We start from the raw sequence: 23,701 nt of genomic DNA, 5'->3' as shown, positions 1-23,701 counted from the left end.
ACAAACAAACAAACAAACAAACAAACAAACACACACACACACACAAATAAACAAAAACAAACACACATTCTCAGTCAGTCAGTCTCAGTCTCTCTCTCTGTATTTATTTTACGAACCAAATCTTTTTTCATGTTTGATAAGGAGTTAGTCCCGCAATTAATTTTCGCTCCACTATCCGCAAATCGACGTGACTGTTCTGAGTGAAAAATTCATTTAGATGACCTGTTTGGCATATATTCTGGACACTAGCTTTAAACCAGAAAACAACATTTCACTCTCTTCCCAACTAAACTCCTTTAATGGAAATTCTGAACTTCCCTTCGCTACTACGAAAATCCCGCGAAAGCACGGTTGCCAAGATTCACTCAATCGAGCTTAATTTTACTTTCTGCTTATAGTTTTATTATTTTTTGGGAGCATTTTCACACAAGAAATGCTCTGTATCATATCTACTTATTAATTACTCAACTTTAGCCTAACGTGGGAGTAAAAATGTAATAAATGCGAAAATTCATAAACTACAATATAGGCACAAGATTTAATTAGCACGAATGTGCATACAGTTTCATCTCATCATTACCTGTATTAAGATTCTCAATGAAACTAGACTAGATACACGATATGCACACTGGAATCAGAAGTCAACAATCTTACGTTCTATGTCTACCTAAAAATGCATCTCTCTCTTGCTCGCTCGTTCGTATCTGAAGACTTTCATCACCAAATTTTTTTAATTGTTGACTTTTTGGAACTTTCATTACCATTTCCCTATGGCAGACAACCTGATTGCTCTACTTCTACTTTATGCAGACCTAATTTTAAAAAATTTAAGAAATCAAAACATGAAGTTAACGGTACAATTCTCAGAAACAAAATCACCGATTCCTACTCTTATGTCTGTTTTACTTTCTTTCTTAAAAACAACTACTACTATTTTTAATACTCAATGAGTTATCTGTAACAAGTTAATGAATATCGAAAATCAGCCAAACGACTGAAGCTGTCTAAGGCAACAGATATGTTAAATTGTTCACTAATTCAGAATAACACAGGTTTCGTACGACGTATATAAAGCAATTCTTACCTGCATCTCTAGCACCATCAAATATAGCTGCACTTCCTGCTCAGCTTCAATTTTATCGTCGGAAACAAATTTCTCTATCATCCTTTCAGCCAGCGGTAAGACAACCGTCCGTGCCAACTTTTCCTCTGCCCCATAAGCCTAGAAATTATAAAAAACTAAATTTGAGGATTAATTACAAACACATCCTATCGACAAATTATTCTTCGTTCACAATAAATGTATAGAAACCGTCTGTACGTTTTCCTTAATTAAATGCTATGACTAACTTTAACATTTCTTTACAATCTATCCTGTAGGATACATAACTAAACGTACGTACAAATTCACTTCTGTATGTCTTGCAATTTTCACGGCAAGCGTCGTACACCATCATACATTTTTCCACAGAAGTAAATTTTACAAAGAATTTTGTAATCCATACACAGCACAAGACAAATTTAAACTACGAAGAATTGGCCCAAAGTTGGCCCCACTAAAGTTTTATCTCCTAGCGAACCACTTATCCTACCCTTGAAATTTACAACTAGTAAATTAGTGAGGAACTCCTTTCTCGTGATTTCTTCGGTATCAAATCTAAGACTGAATAGGTCCTCAAGCCAAGGAAGAGATTGATATCCATGATAACGCGGCTCCCTCTCTTCTTTCTAGATAGAAGTTTCGATTTGACTACAATTACAAAAGGAACAGTGGACTGTAGAAAGTCTGTGAAGAGAAGTGATTGCAAATGGACATGTCTAAACTGCGTGCCAGCCTTCTGAACTAGAAATTTAGGTGTGGGCAACAGCCAGGCGGACCAGGAAACAGATCATCCTTTGGTGAAGGCGTCGTAAGATTTCCTGATACAGATGTATCTTGAAATCCGATAGGAAACAACAATCTGTGTATGTACTTTTTCAGCATAGAAGATATATCCGACATGGCCCTGAGGTTTAAGTGGAATCCTAACGTGTCAACGTAGGAGACCAGGATCTCCTGCACGAAAAGTAAATGTTATCCGTTTAGCCACAAAGCTCAGTCATGACAATTCTCTTCTAACATTAAACACTACCATGTAGCTGAAATCATTACATTCTTTCGTTCATTTTTAGTTTTAGATTCATGTAATATCTGTTCTCAGACCGCAGCGTAGATTTTTTTTTTTAATTAATATTTTGACGGAAAATCAGCTATGCAGAGTAACTATAATATAGTTATTATAATATCTGCATTGAGATGGGGAGTAACAATATCTGCATTGAGATGACGAGTAACAATTAATGAATTGCTACAGCACTTTGGGTTCAAAGGATGCAATCATAATATATCAACTTCTTTGCTTCACTGAATTGATTTATCCCTCTCTCCAATCCTACGATTACACCCACAAGACAGAACATCAAGTTAACATGTATTTCAAAATTTGTACATTCTAGTTTTCCTTCATGACGAAGCGAAGCAGACATGCGAAATACATAACAGAAATACTGTAAACATACGTACTTAAATTCCTTAGTGTTGTAAGTAGTTAAGAGTTGGCTAAAATGTTATGAAATTTGGCACATATCTTGAGAATAGGCAGGAAAGCGACATGTTGATATGCACAAATAAGAGATAATGTGAATGTAAGCCGTTTATATGAATTAGCTATCAATGGTTGTAAGATATCCGATCCGTGTGAAAGTCAGTTACGATAGTTTGTAGTTCTAGAGGAAGTAGATAGCATATCTTGTCAGCATATTGCAATCCTGTGTAGATACATGCACATAGGACACACATAAAGTAAGAAGCTAGAATAAATGGACTTTGTGAAAGGTTCTGGAATGTTTTTGTACGAAATAGCATACAGTTCTTTGTAATGTATGTATCTTGTCGAAATGGGTCAAGCATAAACTCAGAAAGTAAACCTTAAACCTCAAGAATTTAAGAACATCAGATAATTTGATCAGTTAATGTGTAGCAGTCGCGCTGTTATAAAATTCAACGCATATTACTCTGAGTTAATCATTTTCAAAAATAGTTTATGGACAGATTTTACTCGGAAGAAGTAATCTTTTCCTGTATGTCTAACAGAATAAAACTTTTTTATCATTGACTGACGACCAATTTTCTTTTAAAGTTAAGTGCAATAATACACAAAATTTGAATAGAATTTTATTCAGAAAATGTTACGTGCTTACCTGCATAACAACACTCATTACTGCCCAAAAGTAATATGGGTTCTTTGGTTTGAGTTTGTACAAAGAAAGAGCCGTCTGCTGCTGTTTTTTATATTCTCCCACCCGCACATAGGCCATAAAAAGATGTGTGAGCAACTCTTCATTGGTTGGATCTTTCTTTGTGGCTGCCTCATATATCTCACATATTTTCTCAGCTGAAACGAGCAGAAAAATATTGCACAAATTACCTTAAATATATCCTCTACAATAATTTAGGTATGTAACAACTCAAATGCAGATAAACACGTCATAAAATACTGGAGTCTCCTGCTACGGGTTTCAATAAACCGATGGGAATCCAATTTTATTAGTCTGTGAGATGTAAAGTTAAGTAAATTATATTATGGAAATTAAAATCTCAAGCATAATAATTTTATGTCCGCTAGTGGCTTCAAAGACTAAAAATACTCCATTGCTAAAACGTAAAAACGTGAAATAGAATTTTTTGTAAACTTTCTTGCGGTACTGAGATATTCCACACCATTTCAACTAATTACTACAACAAAAGACAATCATCTCAATAAACCGTTTATAACTTCAATTCCTTCTGCGAGTTCATATAACATAGTGATAGCGCTTCTTGCCCGTATTCATCTATCTATACTCTACACAAATGAAAATATTTATAAGTAACTACAGCTGCTGTTATTGCCAAAATTCACTATCCCTTGTTACGTCTCGTCGTGGGTGCGTAAGACGGTAGACGTTAAATTTAAAATTATGTTTACCGTAAATTACACTCATGTGCAAAAGTAAGGACGAAATGCTTTGCAAAATGTACCACATAGAGAAAACGGACAACCAGCCATATATTGATAGTAGGTGGGATTCCTGATTGTAACAGCCTGAAAGCACTAAGCAAAGTGTAATGGACCCTTCCTTGTAGAAAAATGAATATGTAGAAGAAAATTCTACTATATATCTTTTGCGGTGAATATTAGCCTTTTTGCTTTTTTCATTAAATATCATCACCGCTCGCAATACTGTGATATGTAATGGACCCGTTTGTCTCCATTACAGTTTCTTTCAATGTTATATTTTGTTAGTTCTTATTTTCTGTGTTTGCTGGTAATAATTCTATTATTATTATTTGTTGTTGTTATTTCACTCGTTCATTTGTTAACAATAATTTACTGTTTAGTTAGAAAAGAGACATCCTGAATCTGCAACACAGTGTAGGGTCTAACAACTCTGAATTTACAGCTATCTCCATTTTTTTTCGACACAATATATGACGATTTTAGATTTTTTTTAAAAAAAAAGTTTCGATATGTAATATCTACAAAGAAGTAATATGCAAGTTATCATTACTCGATGTGAATTAAGTAGTCAAGATCATGTAATTTTACTATATCATAATTTGGTGAAACATTACAAGTATAATTATTGGTTTTCTGAATGGGAAATGTAATCGTAAACGTAATGTACTAATTATTATATACCAAAATCCATTGTCATTCTGCGACTGAATCTATATTCTTTCTCCCGATAGATCTATAATAAACACACCAGGATACGATAGTTTAATATATTAAAAGCAACACTCGTTATAACTATTCTGCATTTATATGTCCAGACAAATGGTGTGTACTTTAATAAGCTTTTAACCATATTTGTAATCACATTCTGTACGGCTGACTAATGATATTCCAGTGAAATAGTGTACGACGAAACAGAAATATGAAATACTTAAATATATCTTAAATACATATATATAAAATATTGAATTGCGTTATAAAGTACTACTATTAATATTAATTATGCGTAATGTTATATGCTAGGAAAACGGTCTTTTGTGGAAGCAGAGCTATGGCTGATGAATTGGCCTCAGAGTGTATATTATGTTAATATGAATATTACTATGCCAAGTACGTTATCTAATAGTCTGTGTACAGCTGAAGATGCGAACTGACTGAAGTCAACATTTGATGTACCACGAATAATAAACGAAAGTGTACATAAAATGATATATTTAATTCTGTTTATAATACATTGTGTTCCATCATTCCTGATGTCATATACCATTTTCACCTTTCATTCCTTCTATGGCTTTCCTGCGTCATGCATCTTTCCAGCAATCTGTAGTCTAATGATAATCCCTCTGTATCGTGTCATGTGTTTGTGTAATACGAGGATGACGACACGTGATTGAGCATATGCAAAAAGTGGGCATTACAAAACGAACATAATGAACAACAGAAACGAAAATGCATAGGAGCGTGAGATCAGAAAATGTGCCCATGAGGTATTCCACAAAAAACGTTACGTAGAGAGAAATCAGTAGTGTGCGTAATCTCCTCACTGCGAGATATGCAGCACAAGTGGCTATGGTATAGCTTGCCATTCTCGATCCAGTGCCTCCCTGAGCTTGGAAAAGGATCATAGAGAACGTGACGACGTCTAATTATCCTACCAAACACCTCCCACGCATATTATAATCGACTTGGGTAATCAAATAGTTTGTCCTCAGTCTTGAGGCACTCATCAGCAATGCCAACACGATGTGGACATGCATCATCATCCATGAGAATTACATCAAAGCCCACTGCAACCTGAAACAGAAGAACCTACTGATCCTGGATATTGGCACCCCGTGGAACCCTGATACCATACACATGTATTGGCACCCCGTGAGAAGGCATGCAGGGAAGTGCGAGATGCTAGGATGAAATCATCCCACCCCATAATTCTTCCACCCCTGTAACGACAGTTTAGTAATGTTAGACGGAAGGAACCGTGTTCTATGCTTCTCCAGATGAATACATGTCGAGAATCACTAGTGAGACTAAACCCGGATTCATACGACTCCATTGCTCCTGGTACCACGCGTGATGTTCTCTACACAATTAAAACGAAATCTTCCTTGCAGTGGAATTATGGAATATATTTTGCTTGTCACTTGGTCCAGGCGCTCATGTCCAAAATTTTTGTCGCATGTCTATAAATATGTTGTTGCAGGAATATAATTTGATAACGAATTCGCCCGGTATTTCTTACAATGTTAGTAAGTGTATAATCGGCAAAGACATGTATGTGGCAATTTTCATGTCAAAAGTGCAGTAAATAAGAATAATGAAACTAAAATAAAACTTTCTTGTCCATTTAGCAACATTTTGTTTTACTCATTCTAATTTTCGTATTTATAATTCTTTTCCTATGAAATTTACCAGAAATATACATTTCCCGATTATACACATAGTATATGTATTAAAAGTACCCTGCAAAATCATTATCAAATTACACTCTTACAAGAAGACAGTTATATTTTATAGCGACAAATCATTTTGGATATGAGTGTACATAGGTATCTGTCACCTAATCGTCTGCATATTGTCAACCTTGAAACTGTGTTTCTTGTAACAGCAGCAATATAAGTACTGAGAACTGAGACGTTGCTACGCCTATTGAGTCTGGTTGTTAGGCGTAATAAATGATCTTCTAGCGGAGAGATACTCAATGGAGAGCCTCCGCCAAACTTACGACGTTTTCACCCTGTTGGAATCGTTGCTAAATCCTTGAGATTACACTCTGTAGAACACTGAGTTCACGTGACACTTCCAACTGGGTCCGACCACTCTCGAGTCGCCTAATAATTTTTTCACACGTAACATTATCATTATGGCTATGTATAAGCCATATGTGGCGTCTCAAACACAGCTACTGGCGTGTTAAAAAAGCGCTCGTCACATACCCGAAGTCAAGGGTGTAATCAATGCCGCCAAGAGGTAACATCGAAATCACGTGTGGTAAACAATTAAGGACTCGTCCTGGGATAAACTCAAGGCATTTGACAGTTTCCTTCGAATTACTCTTAGTTTTGCATATGAGTACATTTCTTCAGTTTCAAAAATTCTGGTGCTGAAGGTGGCTAATTTAACATTAAGATTGCATGTTTTATGTGTCATTAAATTAACTTCGACAATAAATATTTCTATCTTTTAAAAATAATAAATTCATTTATTATGCTATTCCATTTCTACCTCCTTTGAGTGTATTTAAGCCTCAAAAATATCTATTTTAGAGAGGATACAGGCAAAACTGACTTGTGTTGTTTCTATATGATGTTTAAAAAAGACATGAAACAAAATAAGTATACAATACAGAATTTAAGTACACAATTTGTATCCTATACTTCATTTCTTTACTAAACATAAACGGAACTTCATAGTAAGGAAAAGAACTCAGCTGTATAAGTTGGCGCAAATGATGTCAAGGAATGGAGTAAACAACAGTTCTTAGTTGGCATAGGGTTCCCATCAATCGAATTCACGGCTTTCTCAGGTTTTCACGGCTCAAAATTGTTCAATTTCACGATAGGAAAGTTTATCAAAAATAACCTTTCGTGACCGTACAACGACAATAAAAACCTGAAGCGTGGGCGAGACCCAAGGCGCGGTGTGGAGTAATTATACCTGCCCTCGTTCAAAATTACGATGTCAATTGTATATACACGAAACGGGGAAAAAAATAGAATTTCTTTTTTCAATTCTTTTCTTCTAATTAATATAAATTTAACTTATCCTGTCATGGGTTTGTAATTACAAAGTATCAAAGTTTTCTAGAAATTTGAAAATGTTCTACATTTGTGCGTCCTTTCATCTCATATACTCCCTCTTTTGCATATGATGCCCTCCCTGCTGGTCCAGCAGCTGCGCGTGCCTTTGGTGCATGGAATTCTGTGTTCGATTCCGGGTGGAGAGGAGGGAGTCTTGAAATTTCCGGGTCTTGAAATGTGAACATACTACAGTGATTCGATTCCATTTCAAACTGTACGTTCATGTCTCACATAACCTTAGTCCTGACAAGGGGCGCTTCAATCCAACTATCTTCCTCATGTAATTCCTAATTCAACTCACGCTGAGTGTTCACTAATTTGAGCACGAGTTGTCAAGTACAACAATGGTTTTGGTGGTGAAATTACGATCCGCGATCCACTTTTTCATTCTTAAATTTCATTGCAGCATATAAGTCAAAATGCATGTATTATGAAATACACTTATATCGCAGGCATATTTAGTATAAAACTATGGTCTTTTATATCGTTAATGTGGCAGTTGGTCATGAAATACCTGCAGGTTGAAAAAAATGTCCGCTCCCTAAATAGTCTATTACATTCTATTACTACCTTATACATTTTATTACTCTTGAAATCCGTACCGAACAACTCAGATTACATGGACTGTGGCACTCCTGTTATCTTCGGACAACTCTACCTTACAAAATACCTCTAAGGGTTGAATTTCTATTACATATCGCTCCAAAAGTAGTAGAATTCAAAAACGATCCTTATTGACATGAAACCATTTTTAAAGACTATATTATTATTATTATTATTATTATTATTATTATTATTATTATTATTATTATTATTATTATTATTATTATTATTATTATTACTTCTGCGACATTTGTGCATTCACTCAACTCTTCCTTCCCCCAAGGGAGAAATTGTGTTGCTTGTTCGTCCTTGTAGACTCGAACAGTGAAAATATTTAAATCACTCTCCTGAAAAGTTGGTGATTTTGAGTTGTCACTCTTCTATTAAAAGAGTGATATGATAAGTGGAGGAAATAACACATAAAAATCTCTACAGTGCGGATTAAAATAAATAAATAAATGAAATCTTTTAGTTTTACGTCCCACGTTATGCCGTCTAGGCTAAAGGAGACAGTGGTGATGAGGAATGAATGAAATGATGGAATGAAGAAAATGATTGAAATCGGGGGAACTTCCGAGAAAACTCACCCATACGGTGTCTGCCTCCCAACAAAGACCACTTGGCGTGAGATGGATCGAACCAGGAGCCCTACGCACCAGAGGTGAACGCAATACCACTGAGCCACCTCAATCCCAGGTGCAAATAAAATAATGGCCACCACAAGCTCGCACGGTGATCGAACCTATATAGTCCTTCGCATTAAACTGAGTGCTCAACAATAGATTCGTATAGTCTGTTACAACCATGGAAAAGTTTATACATGGTGGCCAATTTTAATCTTTCCACGTAAATATCTCAAAAACGTTTAAACATAAATGAACAAAACAAAAACTCAAATAGGAAATACCATGGGGCAAATCGAATGATGATGTCACGGTGCCACCCACGGCCGCTCTTCATGGGGCCCCAGGGCCCAAATTTAAAATATTAAATGGAAACAAGGAGTGAGTGATACCTCGTTTGATAGATCTTTAAAAACTAAAAAGCGTTGTGGCAAAGGATTTTTCATATCGGTCACTGTATTCAAAATGGCCGCCAAGACATGGTACCTGTACCAGATAAAACGTCCAGTACTCTAATATGAAAACATTTGAACATAAATGAACCGAACAAAAACTCAAATAGAAAATGTCATTGGGCACATCGATTGGTATTATCGCGGTGGCTCCCAGGGCCACCCTTCATGGGCGATCATGGCCGAACTTTAAAATTGTATATGAAAACATGGGGTGAGTGATACCTCGTTTGACATATCTTTAAAAACTAAAGATTGATATTGCAAAAGATTGTTCATTTGGGTCACCGTTTTCAAAATGACCACCAAGACATGGTACCTGTATCAGATAAAACGTCCAGTTCCACTAATATGAAAACGGTTAAAGATAAATGAACAAAACAAAAATTCGAATAGGAAATCACAGAGTATATTTATCATTCCACGACTCGGAAATGTTGCAACAGAGGAAAAGATGATTAGAATGAAAGTGCTATAATAGAAAAGAGTAAATCTAATTACTAGAAAATTCCAACCTCCCTCCGTGAGTTGGTGAAGCGGGCAGGAACGATGAAATTGCAAATGAGAACCTTAGTTTTTACAAATTGTATCTACGAAACAAAGTTATCTGAAGTGTGTTTTTATAAGAGATAGATGTCTCTGTAATGGGATAAAGTGTGTAAAATTCTTTTTAAACGGTACCTTTCATTTTGACTAGAGGCAATGATTTGATGCAAAAATGAATCAACTGAAATGCGAAACAAATTTGTCGAACAATGCAATTTTAGAACAGTGTATACAAACGTTGGTTTTGTTCAACAGTCATCTGCACGATATTGGTTGGATTCTTTTCTTTCTATGTCTTCTTGCATGTGATAAAATATGAACTTCACTGAAATGTTGTCCACAGTTACATATTCCGAATAACTTTCAGCGGTAATCTCAGTTGTTATCCTCAGTAACAAAACCGGACATACTGATGCAGATGCCTCCTAAACATCTTGCATGCATTGCGTTAAATTATTAGGGGCGAAGAAGTGCGCAAAATGTCTGCAAGTTCCAAAAAGTATTACTAAAACCCTTGCTTCTCATTTCAGTTCCTTCTTTTTTCCCATCTAATCACACTTTGAAAAAAAAAATGGGTGTTAAACTTGAATTTCACCTTATAATTCAATACAGTACGAGTCGCTAGTACACACAAGTGTTTCAGACAAACCATACCTATTGCAAGTAAAAATGGGGTTCTCATTCGAGATTTTACCATTCATTCCCGCTTCACTCACTCACAGAGGGAGATCGGAAAGATAATTTTCTAAGAATTAAATTTCATCTTTTGCATTATTTCAATTATACTTTAATAAACTTTTTCTCTGTTGCATTATTCCCGAGCCGTGGAATCATAAATACCCTCTGCGATTTCCTATTCGAATTTTTATTTTATTCATTTATCTTTAACCGTTTTCATATTAGTGGTACTGAACGTTTTATCTGATACAGGTACCACGTCTTAGTGGTCATTTTGAAAATGATGACCCATATGAACTACCTTTTGCAATATCGCTCTTTAGTTTTTAAAGATATGTCGAACGAGGTATCACTCACCCCATGTATATACAATTTTAAAGTTCGGCCCTGAGCGCCCATGATGGCTGGCCCTGGGAGCCACCGCGATAATACCAATCGCTGTGCCCCATGACATTTTCTATTTGAGGTTTTGTTCGGTCCATTTATGTTCAGCCGTTTTCATATTTGGGTACTGGACGTATTATCTGATACATGCTCCATGTCTTGGCAGCTATTTTGAATACGGTAACCGATATGAAAAATCTTTTGCCACAACGCTGTCTTAGTTTTTAAAGATCTATCGAACGATGTATCACTCACCACATGCTTCTACTTAAAATTTTAAAGTTGGGCCCCGGGCCAACATCAAAGGCGGCCCTGGGAGGCACCAATCGGCGTGTCCCATGGCATTCCCTATTTGAGGTTTTGTTCGGTTCATTTATGTTCAACCGTTTTCGAGACATTTTCGTGGAAAGATTAAAATGGGCCGCTCTGTATATATGTACTGACGCAAAATCAAGGTACAAGACATCTTAATACCATTTATCGTAATATTTTAAATTATTTTGCAAAGCGTTCAAGGACCTTTAACGCAACCATGTACGACGACTCGTTCCAGGCCCACTAAACACTTTCACCCAGCCCACCTGAACCGTTTTTGGAAATGTATTACTTGATAATTTTATTTCTTGAAAATTTATTTCTTGTAAATTATTCCAACCCTTGATCGCGCAATATAAAACTTATTCAGACTGGTCCAAAACATTACAAAGCACGATTCCCACTAAAATGATAATAGATTTTTTTTAGTTAGTTAGTTAGTAAATATTTTGATTATCATTGTAACAGTTTCTGCTCCTATGATGTTAGTACACGACGAACAAGTTTCTCTATTCAATATGACTATTCAATTCATGTAAGAAGTTACACGTTGTCTCGTACGCCAGTAACTTCTCTATGACGGATTCGCCCCAGTTCCAACTTGTACATGCCTGCTTTAGCTTAAGATTAACAGAGATTAAGATTAAATATACTTACACTTATGTATCTCCCTTAGACAAATTGTCATTGCTTGTAGAGTAGAGTCATCAGTAGGCACTTCTTCCTGAACACTATCTATAATTTGCTCACATTCCTGTTCCTTACCGAGCCTTAGTAGAGCCAACGCCTTCAAAACCTGAAATAAGTGAATAAAAAACATTTATTCAAATAAATTAACAAAAGATTGGCTACTTACCAATGAATCCTCCCTTGGAAAGCCTAAATATTTTTCAAACGTTTCGGAACTCAAAGCTGGTTCCGTCCTCAGTGGCAAGATGAAAAGAATTAAAACGGATAGGAGATAAAAGGTGTAAAACATGGAATACATACCACAAAAATATTTGAAATGTCACGAGCAGAGCGAAGTGCAAAAAGTAGTGAACTGAATAGAAGGAAGTGCGGTGTTTGTTACGTCATTGCCAGATTCAAAATATGCATCAAAGATTGGTAACCAAAATCTATCAATGTTGCCAGTATCCAGATTCAAAACAGGTTTGTATTTATGAAAAGAATGATTCTTTAATCTCCCCTTGTTTTCTTTGTTTTTGCTGAACCTATTACATTAACCTATTTTATATTATGTGTATGTTGTTTTAAATGAAGCGCCAATCCCGATATGCCCTCTTCTTGTGACCTTTTTGATTGTTCAATATGTTCCTTAATTCGAGTGTTAATATTGCGTTTCGTTTGGCCTATATATGAGAAGTTACATTCGCATTGAACGCGGCAAATGCCGGACTTATTTAGGGGATCAACAAAATAACTCTTAAATCCGGTGAGATGTTTGTTTAAACTTTTTTTGGGGGCGGGGGGATACTTGAAGCAGATATGTTATGCTTGCAAGAATACCCTCATTTTTTGCCGATAATTGTGGAAAATAAGGAATTTCTATTTAGTTTTTGCTTCTTTGGAAATAACTGTTTTTGGAGCCTGCACCCATCTACGCTTGAATAAACCATTTTTGTAAAGTACACAACTTGTAGTTTTTTTTTTTTTTTTGTTTTTTTTTAATAATAATAAAAACTGTATTTCGTCATTAAGATATTTTGGACGATCACAAATTAATAATACCCTGCGAAAGCAATTCTTCCAAATATTGGCCTTGCAGATTGGCGGATGAGCTGACTGTTGTATGTAACTAGTGCCTGTATTAGGTTTTTGGTATACTTTTGTTATAAATTTGTTGTGTGATTGGGTAATCAGTAAGTCTAAAAATGGAAGACAGTTATCAGATTCATGTTCGAGGGTGAACTCCAGCCTAGGATGCTAATTGTTGAATTGTTCAAATATTTATATAAGTGTATTTTCGTCACGTACAAGTAGTAAAATGTCATTAGCATAACAGTAATATCTAATGTACTTAAATGTATTCTGCTGTAAAAACTAATTTCTACGTTCAAACGTATCAATGAAAAAGTTATCATATTTTATGATTATTGCATTAAAAAAAGAAAGGGAAATTATGAACTGCTTAGAACGAATGTGCGAGAAATCTACATTCTACAACCAACAACAGACACAATGAACAAATATATAAAAACAGCAACAAAGTCATGTTAGGATTTACAAACACTGAAATAATAATAATAATAATAATACAATCTTTTTTTTTTAAAAAAAAAAAAGTCAATGCAATAAGTCTTGACAAGTTTCTTTTCAGTTCATATTGAGGAAATAATTCTTGGAGCAGGTAAGAAAAAAAAAAAAAAAAAAAAAGTACACACTGGACTTCTCAGACATATTCCCTCCAACAAACACAGTCAGTCTATTTCTGACTTTATTCTGCTGAGATAGGGCACACTGGTTTCTATTCTTGCACTGCTCAGTGTAATTAAATTTTATTTGTTTTTTACACATACTGATAGTTGATTTTATGATATTCAACACTGCTTTTTACGCAAAGATATTTTATGAAATACTTTCTATTTTAATACAATAGATTTCAGTGGTATATACATTCACGTTCACACCGTACCTGAGATTACGAGTGTTTAATAAGCTACTAAATGTTTAGATCACTTAACAATTAACTTGAATCACTCAGTGACAAGTCAGTGGTAGTTCCTTCATTGTATCTGAAATTATAAAGTGTTTTGGAGGAAACACTGGAATAGTTTGAAATCGTAGGATACCAAGAGACAATAGCTTTCAAGATATTCTGTTCTTCTACCGTTTTTTAACGAAAGAAGGCGATAATTAATTATATTTAATTAATCAAGATTACTGAAGTAATAGGTTTCCGTACCTTTTCCCTTCTAAAATAGTCACTATTAAGAAAAACCAATGCACATAGCTCACCTTTGCACACTGAAAATTTGGCTGTTTTTTGAGAACTTTTTCTGCTTCCTGTAAAGCCTTTTTATTATTTCCATTATCCAACCAGTCTGAAAATACAAAGCAACCATTAATGATTACTAACCACTATAAAAAAATAAAAAAAAGCTAACCTATGATTTACATATCAGATGTTAAAATATTTCATGTAAAAAAAAAAAAAATAAGAAAAAATTACTACAACAGGAACACCTAAATAACAATGGAAAATGAAACCTTTGAGTTTTATGTCCCACGATTATGCCGTGTCAGCTAAAGGAGACAGTGATGATAAATTAATGAAATGGTAGAATGAAGAAAGCGGGAGAATCCCGAGAAAACCAACACACACGGTGTTTGTCCACCACAAAGCCCACTTGGCGCAAGCTGGGATCGAACTAGAAACCTACGCACCACTGAGCCACAGCGCTAAATTGTAATGGGTTACCGTATGATGTATATTCCAAAATCAGGCTTTATCAACTTATTTCACATCACGACCTCCCTTTTATCACATTATTTTTCCAGTAATTTCCGGTTTGTCTAATAAGCATTATTTAATTATTTATTTATAATTGATACTTACATCCCACGTCAAATCAACGAAGCACTTGACCTGATATCACCGATTTTTCTAAAATTTTACATCCATTAATGGTTTGGGGTAAGAGTTACGAAAAGAGTAAATAAAATATCTCGAACACATATATAGAAAATATACAAGGTGTTCAAAAAACTGTGGTTTGCAACGAAGTACTTTCAGAGAAGCTGTGAAAAATCTATTATTATTATTATTATTATTATTATTATTATTATTATTAACCTATCGACTTGGCAGTAAGACTATTGGAAAGAGGAAGAACAACTCAACATGTTTGATTATGTCATGAAAATACATGACATGGGAAAAAATAGTGAAAATTCGTTTGGAATTTATAAAATTCCAATTGCAAAAAGGGTATAATTACCAGTACGTATGATAAAAGTAGTTATGGAACCCATTCTTGGATGTTTAGAAATATAAAACTTTTTTTTTTTTTTTTTAAACCTTTGGATTGTCTTCTAATTTATTGAATCTACTTCACATAAAATAGCAAGTTGAAACCAGTGAGGAACACATGCTCTAAATGCATGACCTTGAGTATCATGGGGACAATACAGCACCCTCCACCTTGGGAGCAACAATTGAAACCTAAAGCAACTCGCTTGAAGCCTTGATGTATCCGTGGAAGAAAAATCTCGTAACATCGACTAACTTTGATGTGTTAGAAAAATAATATTACTGCGTCATATAAGGTTGTTATGCACGAAAGGTTAAACGAAATGAAACGAAATCTTGCAGTTTTAAGTCCCACAGTCATGCCGTGGAGGCCAAAGGAGATGAAGGGAAATAAATGAAATTGTGGAACGAGAAAAGTTGGAGGAAAGGGAAGAACCCCGAGAAAACCCACGCCATGGTGTTTATCACAAAGCCCACTTAGCGCGAGCCTGGATCGAACCAGGAACCCCATGCACCAGAGATAAATACTCTGCCACTGAGCAAATCCTCTTTTTTCTTCCTTTTTAAATGTTTGTGTATATGTAAAAACTTGTGTAGAAGATATTTATGTGAAGCACCATCACAAGAAACAAAAATATTCCTAATAAACAAACAGGTCAGAAAATGCGTCTTTTCCAAGTCATACGCTGTCAAAAACAACGGACAATACTTCCAAGTTGCACAGCTCGAAACCGATGGAGTTCATTACGAACTAACTAGCGCTATACCTAAATGTTTCAAAATCCCGTTGAACTTGCGATACAAACCCCCATACGGTTGAAGTATGAGGAGATACTTTCAAATTACTCATTAGGCATACATAATAATTTTGTAGTAGATAATACTTAAATGTAACTTCACTTCCTTGTTAACGATTGCAAGTTAGTAATACAACTTCTTGCTCTTATACTATAGCAAATATACCTATGGTTGCATTTCAGGGACATGCAACCACGTGACACATTTACTTTATATGATTTCATGATTTTCTTGATCTTGTTTAAAAATATAGCACAAAATAAATTAACTCTTGAGAGTGTTCGACAATCATTTCTGTCTAGAACTACGAATGATCGTAACACTATCTAACAGGAAGAATGACTGTAATGAGTAGTCATTAGAAAGTATGCACACAGCAAAACCAGAATTCTGCTTGGCAAACTGTCAGAGAGTTGAAGTTGGAACATTTGACGGCGGCTGCTATGCCACTTATTTACCAGGGACACTAACTTTTACAACAAGTTCCAAATCACTGTAAAACTAAATCTAAAATAGTTATTACATTAACTAAATAAACAGTATCCCTTCAGAAATGTTAGTTACACTGGGAAATATTTACTACGAGGAGGAAACAAGAAAATGGAAATATTGGACGAAGTTTAGCGACGAAAGCCTACCTGAAATTAGATTTAGGATTCGATTCCCTGCCCTCCATTCCAGCAATAACATTTTTCATGAGTTTCCCACCACTGTTCCATTGGCATTCAACTATGTGAAAACAATTTAATAAGCACGACAGATGAAAAGAATGTCATATACAGTATCCAGATATCATTCCCTGACGATATGGGAAGTTATTGAACATACTGATAAATAGTTTAAATTAATAAATGAGATTTAAAAATCAAGAAAATCACATCAAACACAAAAATATTTCCATGGTTATTCAGAAATAAGAAATTCAATAAGACTCGTCAATTCACATTTTGAAGATGGACGAAACCTGTGGTAAATTTTGAGACACATATTTGTATACGAGGAAACAACCGATTTTTTTAACACACCAGAGCTCTGTAGAACGCACGAAAGAAAAAGTGACTGACTGTACCAGGACTCAAACTCAGGACCTGCAGCATACTGTGCCGATCCGTGAACCAGTACGCCACCCAGTCCGCTTCCCAGAAAGCCACTCACTCTCTCACTCCCGAGGTCGGTGGTCTCAACTCGGACCACATGGGTTGTACCACAAAATCACTGTTGGCCCATTTCATTTCAAATCGTACACGTGGTAGCGAAATGTGTACCATGACCATTTTGAATTCTTATGAAAAAAATATATATTAAAGATGGACATTACCAGAATACAGAAACAAAATGGTTTTGCTCTCTGATGATTTGTAACAGTGTTGCAACCTCTTAATCACCACAGATATTTACTTTTTCAGCAAAGTGAGAAATTGACGTTTTGAAAGTATTATTGAGAAAGAACAAAAAGTGCCAGAAATCCTTTTTGTTGTTTATTTTATACTATGTTTTCAACTCTTTCAAACCATACCAAAGAGACATTAGAGGTGTAACATGAACTGTAACAAAATTGTTGAATTTGGAAAAAGTTTTGTTGTGCACATAATTCGGATATTTCCTGTGCCTAAATGAAAACACACAAGATTTATTTTATGCTAGGAATAAATACTATGGAAACATGATATTACAGTAAAAATATTATTTCCTACCTATCTGTACACCACAAGTGAGAATTTAGCATGAAAAAAGTGAAAATTTTAAAATTTGACTATTTTCAAAAATTAATATCTCAAAAAAAAACCCATCCTGAATTTTCATAAAAGTTAACACAAAGCATGCACATGACATTGTTCTCCAATCCTGTGAAGACAGACTTGGTATTAGTTTTCTGCGAAGAGAGAGATGAATTTTTATATTGCACCTTTCACAAGCTGTGAAATAATAGTAAAGTAGTGAACAAAGTGTGGGATTGGTAACACTGCTTTTGATTTAAATTCCACATCCAAGATGTTATATCACCATAGTAACTATTTAAGTAAATACATTGACCAAGGACAGGTTCGATAAAATCTAGTGTCAAAAATACTGACTGGCAAACAACTGGATCGTGTTGCTCACATCCGCAGCACTCAATGAGAGGCCATTGTTGCTGAGAAAAGATCAAGTAGATCAGCTGGTGATACTTTGGTCTTGCACACTGATTTTGCTGAGAACTAGATGGTTGTGTTGCAGGAAGAGATCCAAAGTTATCATTGGCAAACATCCCAAATCTCAAAAATTAAATGAATGTTTTTGAGTTTTACGACCCACGGCTATGCCGGCTAGGCTAAATAGTACAGTAAAATTAGCTCCGAACCCGGGCATCCAAAAAAACAAAGGTGTGAGTGTCCCACATTGTTCATTACACTTTACTTTAAATGTGGTAAAAAGTCTCCGCCAAAAGACTGTCGGGTTTTTGAGGGGAGAGGGGGGCGTTGGTATGAGTTGTTGAAATTAGTTTAGAAAAATGATAATATTGTTGATCAAAAGCATATTCATAATATAAGTAATACTTTAATATACAATCCTTGACATCTAATCTATGTGCTTGACACCTATAAAACAAATACAGTAAACTCTGGATTATCCGCCATCTTCTATACTGAAGAAAATCTACGTAGGAAAATAAAATCACAAAAAGGAAAAGGTATTTTAACGCTTAAAAACAAAGCCAGTGGACTTTTTTTTATGAGAAAGCAAATTAACAAACTTGTCTGTTTAGGTAGTAATAATGTTATTTGTAGAGATTCACCTGTAAATTTCAATTCAATTTGACATTAAGAAGAGGTATGCATTGTAGCTCCACATAACATGCGTCTGTTTTCAAATGATCGATTAAATTGTCCAAAAGAAATTTTGTGTAGATGTATTCTTCTTTGTCCATTTTGCGCACTGTCCGGTATAAGTTTGCCGCGCCACCCAATTACAAGGATAATTAGAGTTTACTGTATGGAAAGCAAAAAACATATATAATTAGACAAAACTAAAACGAAAATTATTACCTTAACGCATTAAGCACAGAGAGTTTTCATTTCTCTTCATTCTCATCACTATCTGAATTTGTTTCAGATAATTTTTGCATATCCTTGTCATCTGTCAACACATCTTCCGCATCAGAATCAGTGGCAAAATCTGTATTACTGCATCCATATCTAGCGCAGTTAGTACACATGGTTGTGCACTGAAGGGCACTTCTTCGGCAATCACAGTCGCTTAAACACACTTCTGTGCATGAACAAGAGATGAGGCGTAGCAACCATTTGGAGCAGCAGCAAGAGTTGTTGGTGTTGGACGCAGATATCCACTGACCTTCTTCCAGCCCCATTTTAGTGGGTTTTTCTTGAATCCATTCCACTGTTGCACTTGGTGGTAGACTCTCAGTGAATGTTCCCTTGCTGCAGCTTTCGTTGGAGGTAGAGTAGCTAACTCACCTTGCACTGGCTGTCTTGCAACTGTCATTAAATATATCTGGTGACTTAAAGCATCCAAATTTCGTGTCTTGTGGGAATCATATAAAGATAGAAAAAAAAATCATGGTCAGCTTCAGCAATATCGTCTGCCTGTGCATTAGGATAATTAAAAATAAGCAATTTTTTCTGAGTTCCTCATCACTTTTAACTTTTTTAAATGGGGCTGTCTTACCTTTCCTATATATTGAGGACACAGATTCACAGCCTGTAAAGGCATAAACACACAACAGAACTTCCTTCATGTCCCCTATTTCATGCTGCATTTCTTGAATATTGTAAATTTTATTTGACTGATTTCCTTTACCAGGCACAATCATCTTTAAGCGTAAGCTGCAGTATGGGGGAGCAAGAGTAATTAACAAAACCAACAGATCAGTATCATCACCTATTACTCGCACCTCCATTCCCATATGCTTGAAGCACATGACACCCTCTTTCCTTCAAGTGTAATGTCAGAAGGGATATTAACTGTTCCTTGTTGTTCTGGTTGGCAAGGAAATCACTCTGCCTAAAGGTGACGTGAATGTGGTCTTCTACTTTCACATCTATGTTGCTAGCTGAGCGAGACCTTCGCAGATGTTCCTCATCTTTTGTGTTGAGTTCTTTCCTATAACCATCGAACACGACAGTAGCTCTTCCGTAATGGGAGAGAACATATTCACTATATTGTCGGCATATTACTTGAAACGTTGCAGGGCGTTGCCAAACAACACAATGTAGAAGATGCCCTCCATCGACCACATATGATAACCTCAGTGCCATCTCATCATCAGGAGGTGGATTGGTTCCTGCACTTGGTAACACTTTTAGGATTGAAGACTTGGTTCCTTTCCACATCAAACCAGTTTCATCGAACAGTGAGGGATGGTATGTACATAGTTCATATTTAATTATTTCTCTTAAATGTTCTTCTGTTCTCACACTACAAACCATGCGATGGAACAACTGGTTGGGGTTGACGTGAGTGGTGTCATTTCGGATGGTGACAGATTTTGTCACGGCTGCTAACGATTTGACGGTATACTTTCTTTTTAAATGGATTTCATTGAATTTCAGCCCTTCGATCTCTTTTATTGCAGAAAGACCAATATCACTGGCCTCGTCACAATTTGTAGTAGAGTCAGTCAATACACCTGTAGAGAGAGAAGACAGCTGAGAAGGTTTTGTAAAAGGGTTGTGCAGTCGAAACCAAGTTATTAAAACTTTTAGATGCTTGGCATTTAGCTTCTGGTTTGCATCACGCAACTCTGCGTGTTGCTCTGAGGAAGCATAATTAATAGATGTAAATCTCTCAACTGCCTCTACGATTCTGGAGCTTGCAGGCATCGACTTCACCCATGTAGCGATAGTTGATGCAGTGATTCCTCTGCCACCAGTCAACCCACCGCTGCTTTTCATCGCCCGCATTAACACTTGTTCGATGGTCATATCGGTCCAAACACCGCACCAAAATTTGTTACTTCGGCGAATGGTGAAGAACCCTCTGATGATAAATTTGTCGAACTCTTCTTCGGGTAATATACTCAGGAGATGTAGGCGATCTTGCAAGTACACATGCGCCGATTTCGCATAATTCAGGTGTCCTGTGGCATGGAGAAAAGGCAGTATTTGCTGCACACAGTGAAGATGGAGGTAAAAATCTCCAGTTCTCTGCTTTTATGAACATTTTGATAAGATATACCATTTCTATGAATTGAATCCACAATTTTTGTGTTCTACCATGTTCCTTGAAATTCTGCAGCTGCTCATCGAAAGTATTTCGTGACTGCAGTAGACCTCACTATCTCATCAGCACCTATTGTCCAAGAAGTTAATTGCGAATAGAGTGCATTTAAATCTTCCTTGTTAACATCGGGATCGTGTGTCTCAAGGAAAACTGTTATAAGGGCTTCTTGGGTTAGGAACAAAGCACGAATAGATCTGGAATATATTTTCCCCTGCATCATTTTCGGAATGCTGTTTTTTGCGTGTACTTGACTCCACGCCTCTTCCAAACCACTTCCAGCCATTATGTGACCTACTGATATATAAAAGAAAGGAGAAAGTGAAACCCTCCAAAGCGAATGAATAGAGAGTTCAGAGGGTTGCTGAGAGGGGCTGCAGCTATAATTTCCCGAGCCTTGGCATATAATGGTTGATCGAACGTAACCATCGTGCAAGCCTGACCCTGCTTAGCACCTTCCTGAGCAGCATAAAGGAGAACGGTGTAAATAGTGTAAGGGTTTGAGGGTGCTAAATTCACAAATGGAAGAGCCAAAACTGCTGATGTTTCATACGGTTCTCCAGCATGCAGCCTTTCCATACAACCACTCCAACCAGGCCAACTATCGGTACACGAACCATTAAGCCAAATACCAGACAACAAAAACATATTCAAAGTGTGGGTGGTAATAGCTGATAAAGGTTTAATTTCCATTACTTTCCAATTTAAAGCAGTTATACGTGTATACCCAGATGTATCTGGACGTTTGTATATCTGTAATTCTGTTAACCCACTGTGTTCAATTTCTTTTGTTCTGACATTCCTCCGAGGTACACAGGTGTCAACACTGAGCGCAGATTCAGGTGTCACACACAGTACACCATCCATGGAATGAAAAGTGGCATGACCATCCACAGTATGTACATTGCAATCAGCATTATCAAAGACATACTGAACATAGCCCTGATTTATGTTTAATTTATCCTCACTGGTAACTGACCTTTCAAATTTTAATATTTCGTTATAAGAAGAACAGAACCCCATATTTGCCAGTAAGTCAATTAAGAGCCTGGACCCAAACCTTCTGTGAAGGAACATTGCTGTACCAAATTGAACAGGGGACACAAATAATTTTGGCCGAGATACTGCAATTATGGAATGAGCAATAGCGATTGTTTTCCGTTCAGTACTTTTTTTTATTTTCTTCTGTTGTCCTGGTAGGCTTAATGATTTCATAAAGCAGTGTCTTCAGTAATTCTGGAATAAGATCTGGACTTCCCGTTTGAATTTACTCAAGAGTTGGAAACTGAGAACAATCATAAGCTTGAGATTTCAGTGTTCGTCGAATTATTGCTGCTGCAGTTTTGATCACTCTCAATTCATCATCTTTTTCAACAACTTGCCGATTTTGGTACCAGACGTCCGACAGGATTCTGGATGCTGTTCCACTGAAGCAAATTACGACCCTTCTTCCGGGAAGATCTGTTACAAGTATGTTGGAACCAAAACGCCGGATCAATTTTCTTTTCAGGTGCCTGTCATCGTATGATTCCACGTTAGGGTTCAGATCGTTATACAGTTTTTGTAATTCCTTCAACGTGTACTGGCATTCATCATTCTCAATTAAATATTGACATAATTTATCAAATGCTGCTGCTCTTTCAGAGTCTGCTATTGATCCGCCTCTAGTTGCTGGCTTTCCAGGTTTACTTGAGCCTTCTACCTTGAATCTTGACAAACAATACCTATGGTACCTACCATCACATTGGACTAGGTCAATAACATTGCTAAGTCTGAGAAGTACTTCTCGTCCCCAAGCACAATTTCTTCTTATTGCGTCTTCACGGATACCTTTTATCAACTCAACTGTCTGTACCTCACTAAATTATTCTTGGTATGGATATCTGCATTTCGATACGTCCACACATTGGCGACCACACAAGAAACACTGTGTTTTGAAGTCAAATGGAGCACGGGGAGTTTGTCTAAGCTCAGGATTTGGAACTGTTGGGGGTGGCTTGGGTTTTAAAGTGTAGCGCCTACGACAGTCCTTATGCACTTCCAACACTACTTCCTTTTCGACTTTCTCCTTCACACCATCTTGCTCAATTTCACTACACTCTATTATTCTATCTCTCCCTTTTTGAGTTAACCGAATAAGTTCACCACCTTTATCAACACAATGTTGCAATACACAACTCATACTTACGATGATAATAAGATCGTTTTCACGTCCACAAAGCAAATCAAAACTGTTATTCAAACTACCGGTAATACCACTTGTTATACTTGATCAGTG

General features: G+C 36.1%; 1 protein-coding gene across 1 annotated transcript in view; it reads right to left on the bottom strand.

Annotated features, from left to right (window-relative positions):
• The window catches only part of psidin (phagocyte signaling impaired), an 89,540-nt gene that overhangs the window by 52,904 nt on the left and 12,935 nt on the right, over positions 1–23,701 (bottom strand). Inside the window, exons 2-5 of the mRNA XM_081768727.1 lie at positions 14,394–14,479; positions 12,093–12,231; positions 3,241–3,434; positions 1,085–1,222 (exon numbers count right to left, since the gene is read on the bottom strand). Coding sequence (XP_081624853.1) covers positions 1,085–1,222; positions 3,241–3,434; positions 12,093–12,231; positions 14,394–14,479 — 557 coding nt within the window. The remainder of the gene's footprint in view (positions 1–1,084; positions 1,223–3,240; positions 3,435–12,092; positions 12,232–14,393; positions 14,480–23,701) is intronic.

The sequence above is a fragment of the Thermobia domestica genome, chromosome 8, assembly GCF_964235325.1.
Source record: "Thermobia domestica chromosome 8, izTheDome1.hap1.1, whole genome shotgun sequence".
Classification (NCBI taxonomy): Eukaryota; Metazoa; Arthropoda; class Insecta; order Zygentoma; family Lepismatidae; genus Thermobia; species Thermobia domestica.
The sequence above is the reverse complement of the archived record's forward strand: the minus strand, read 5'-3'. Positions and strand labels throughout refer to the sequence as shown.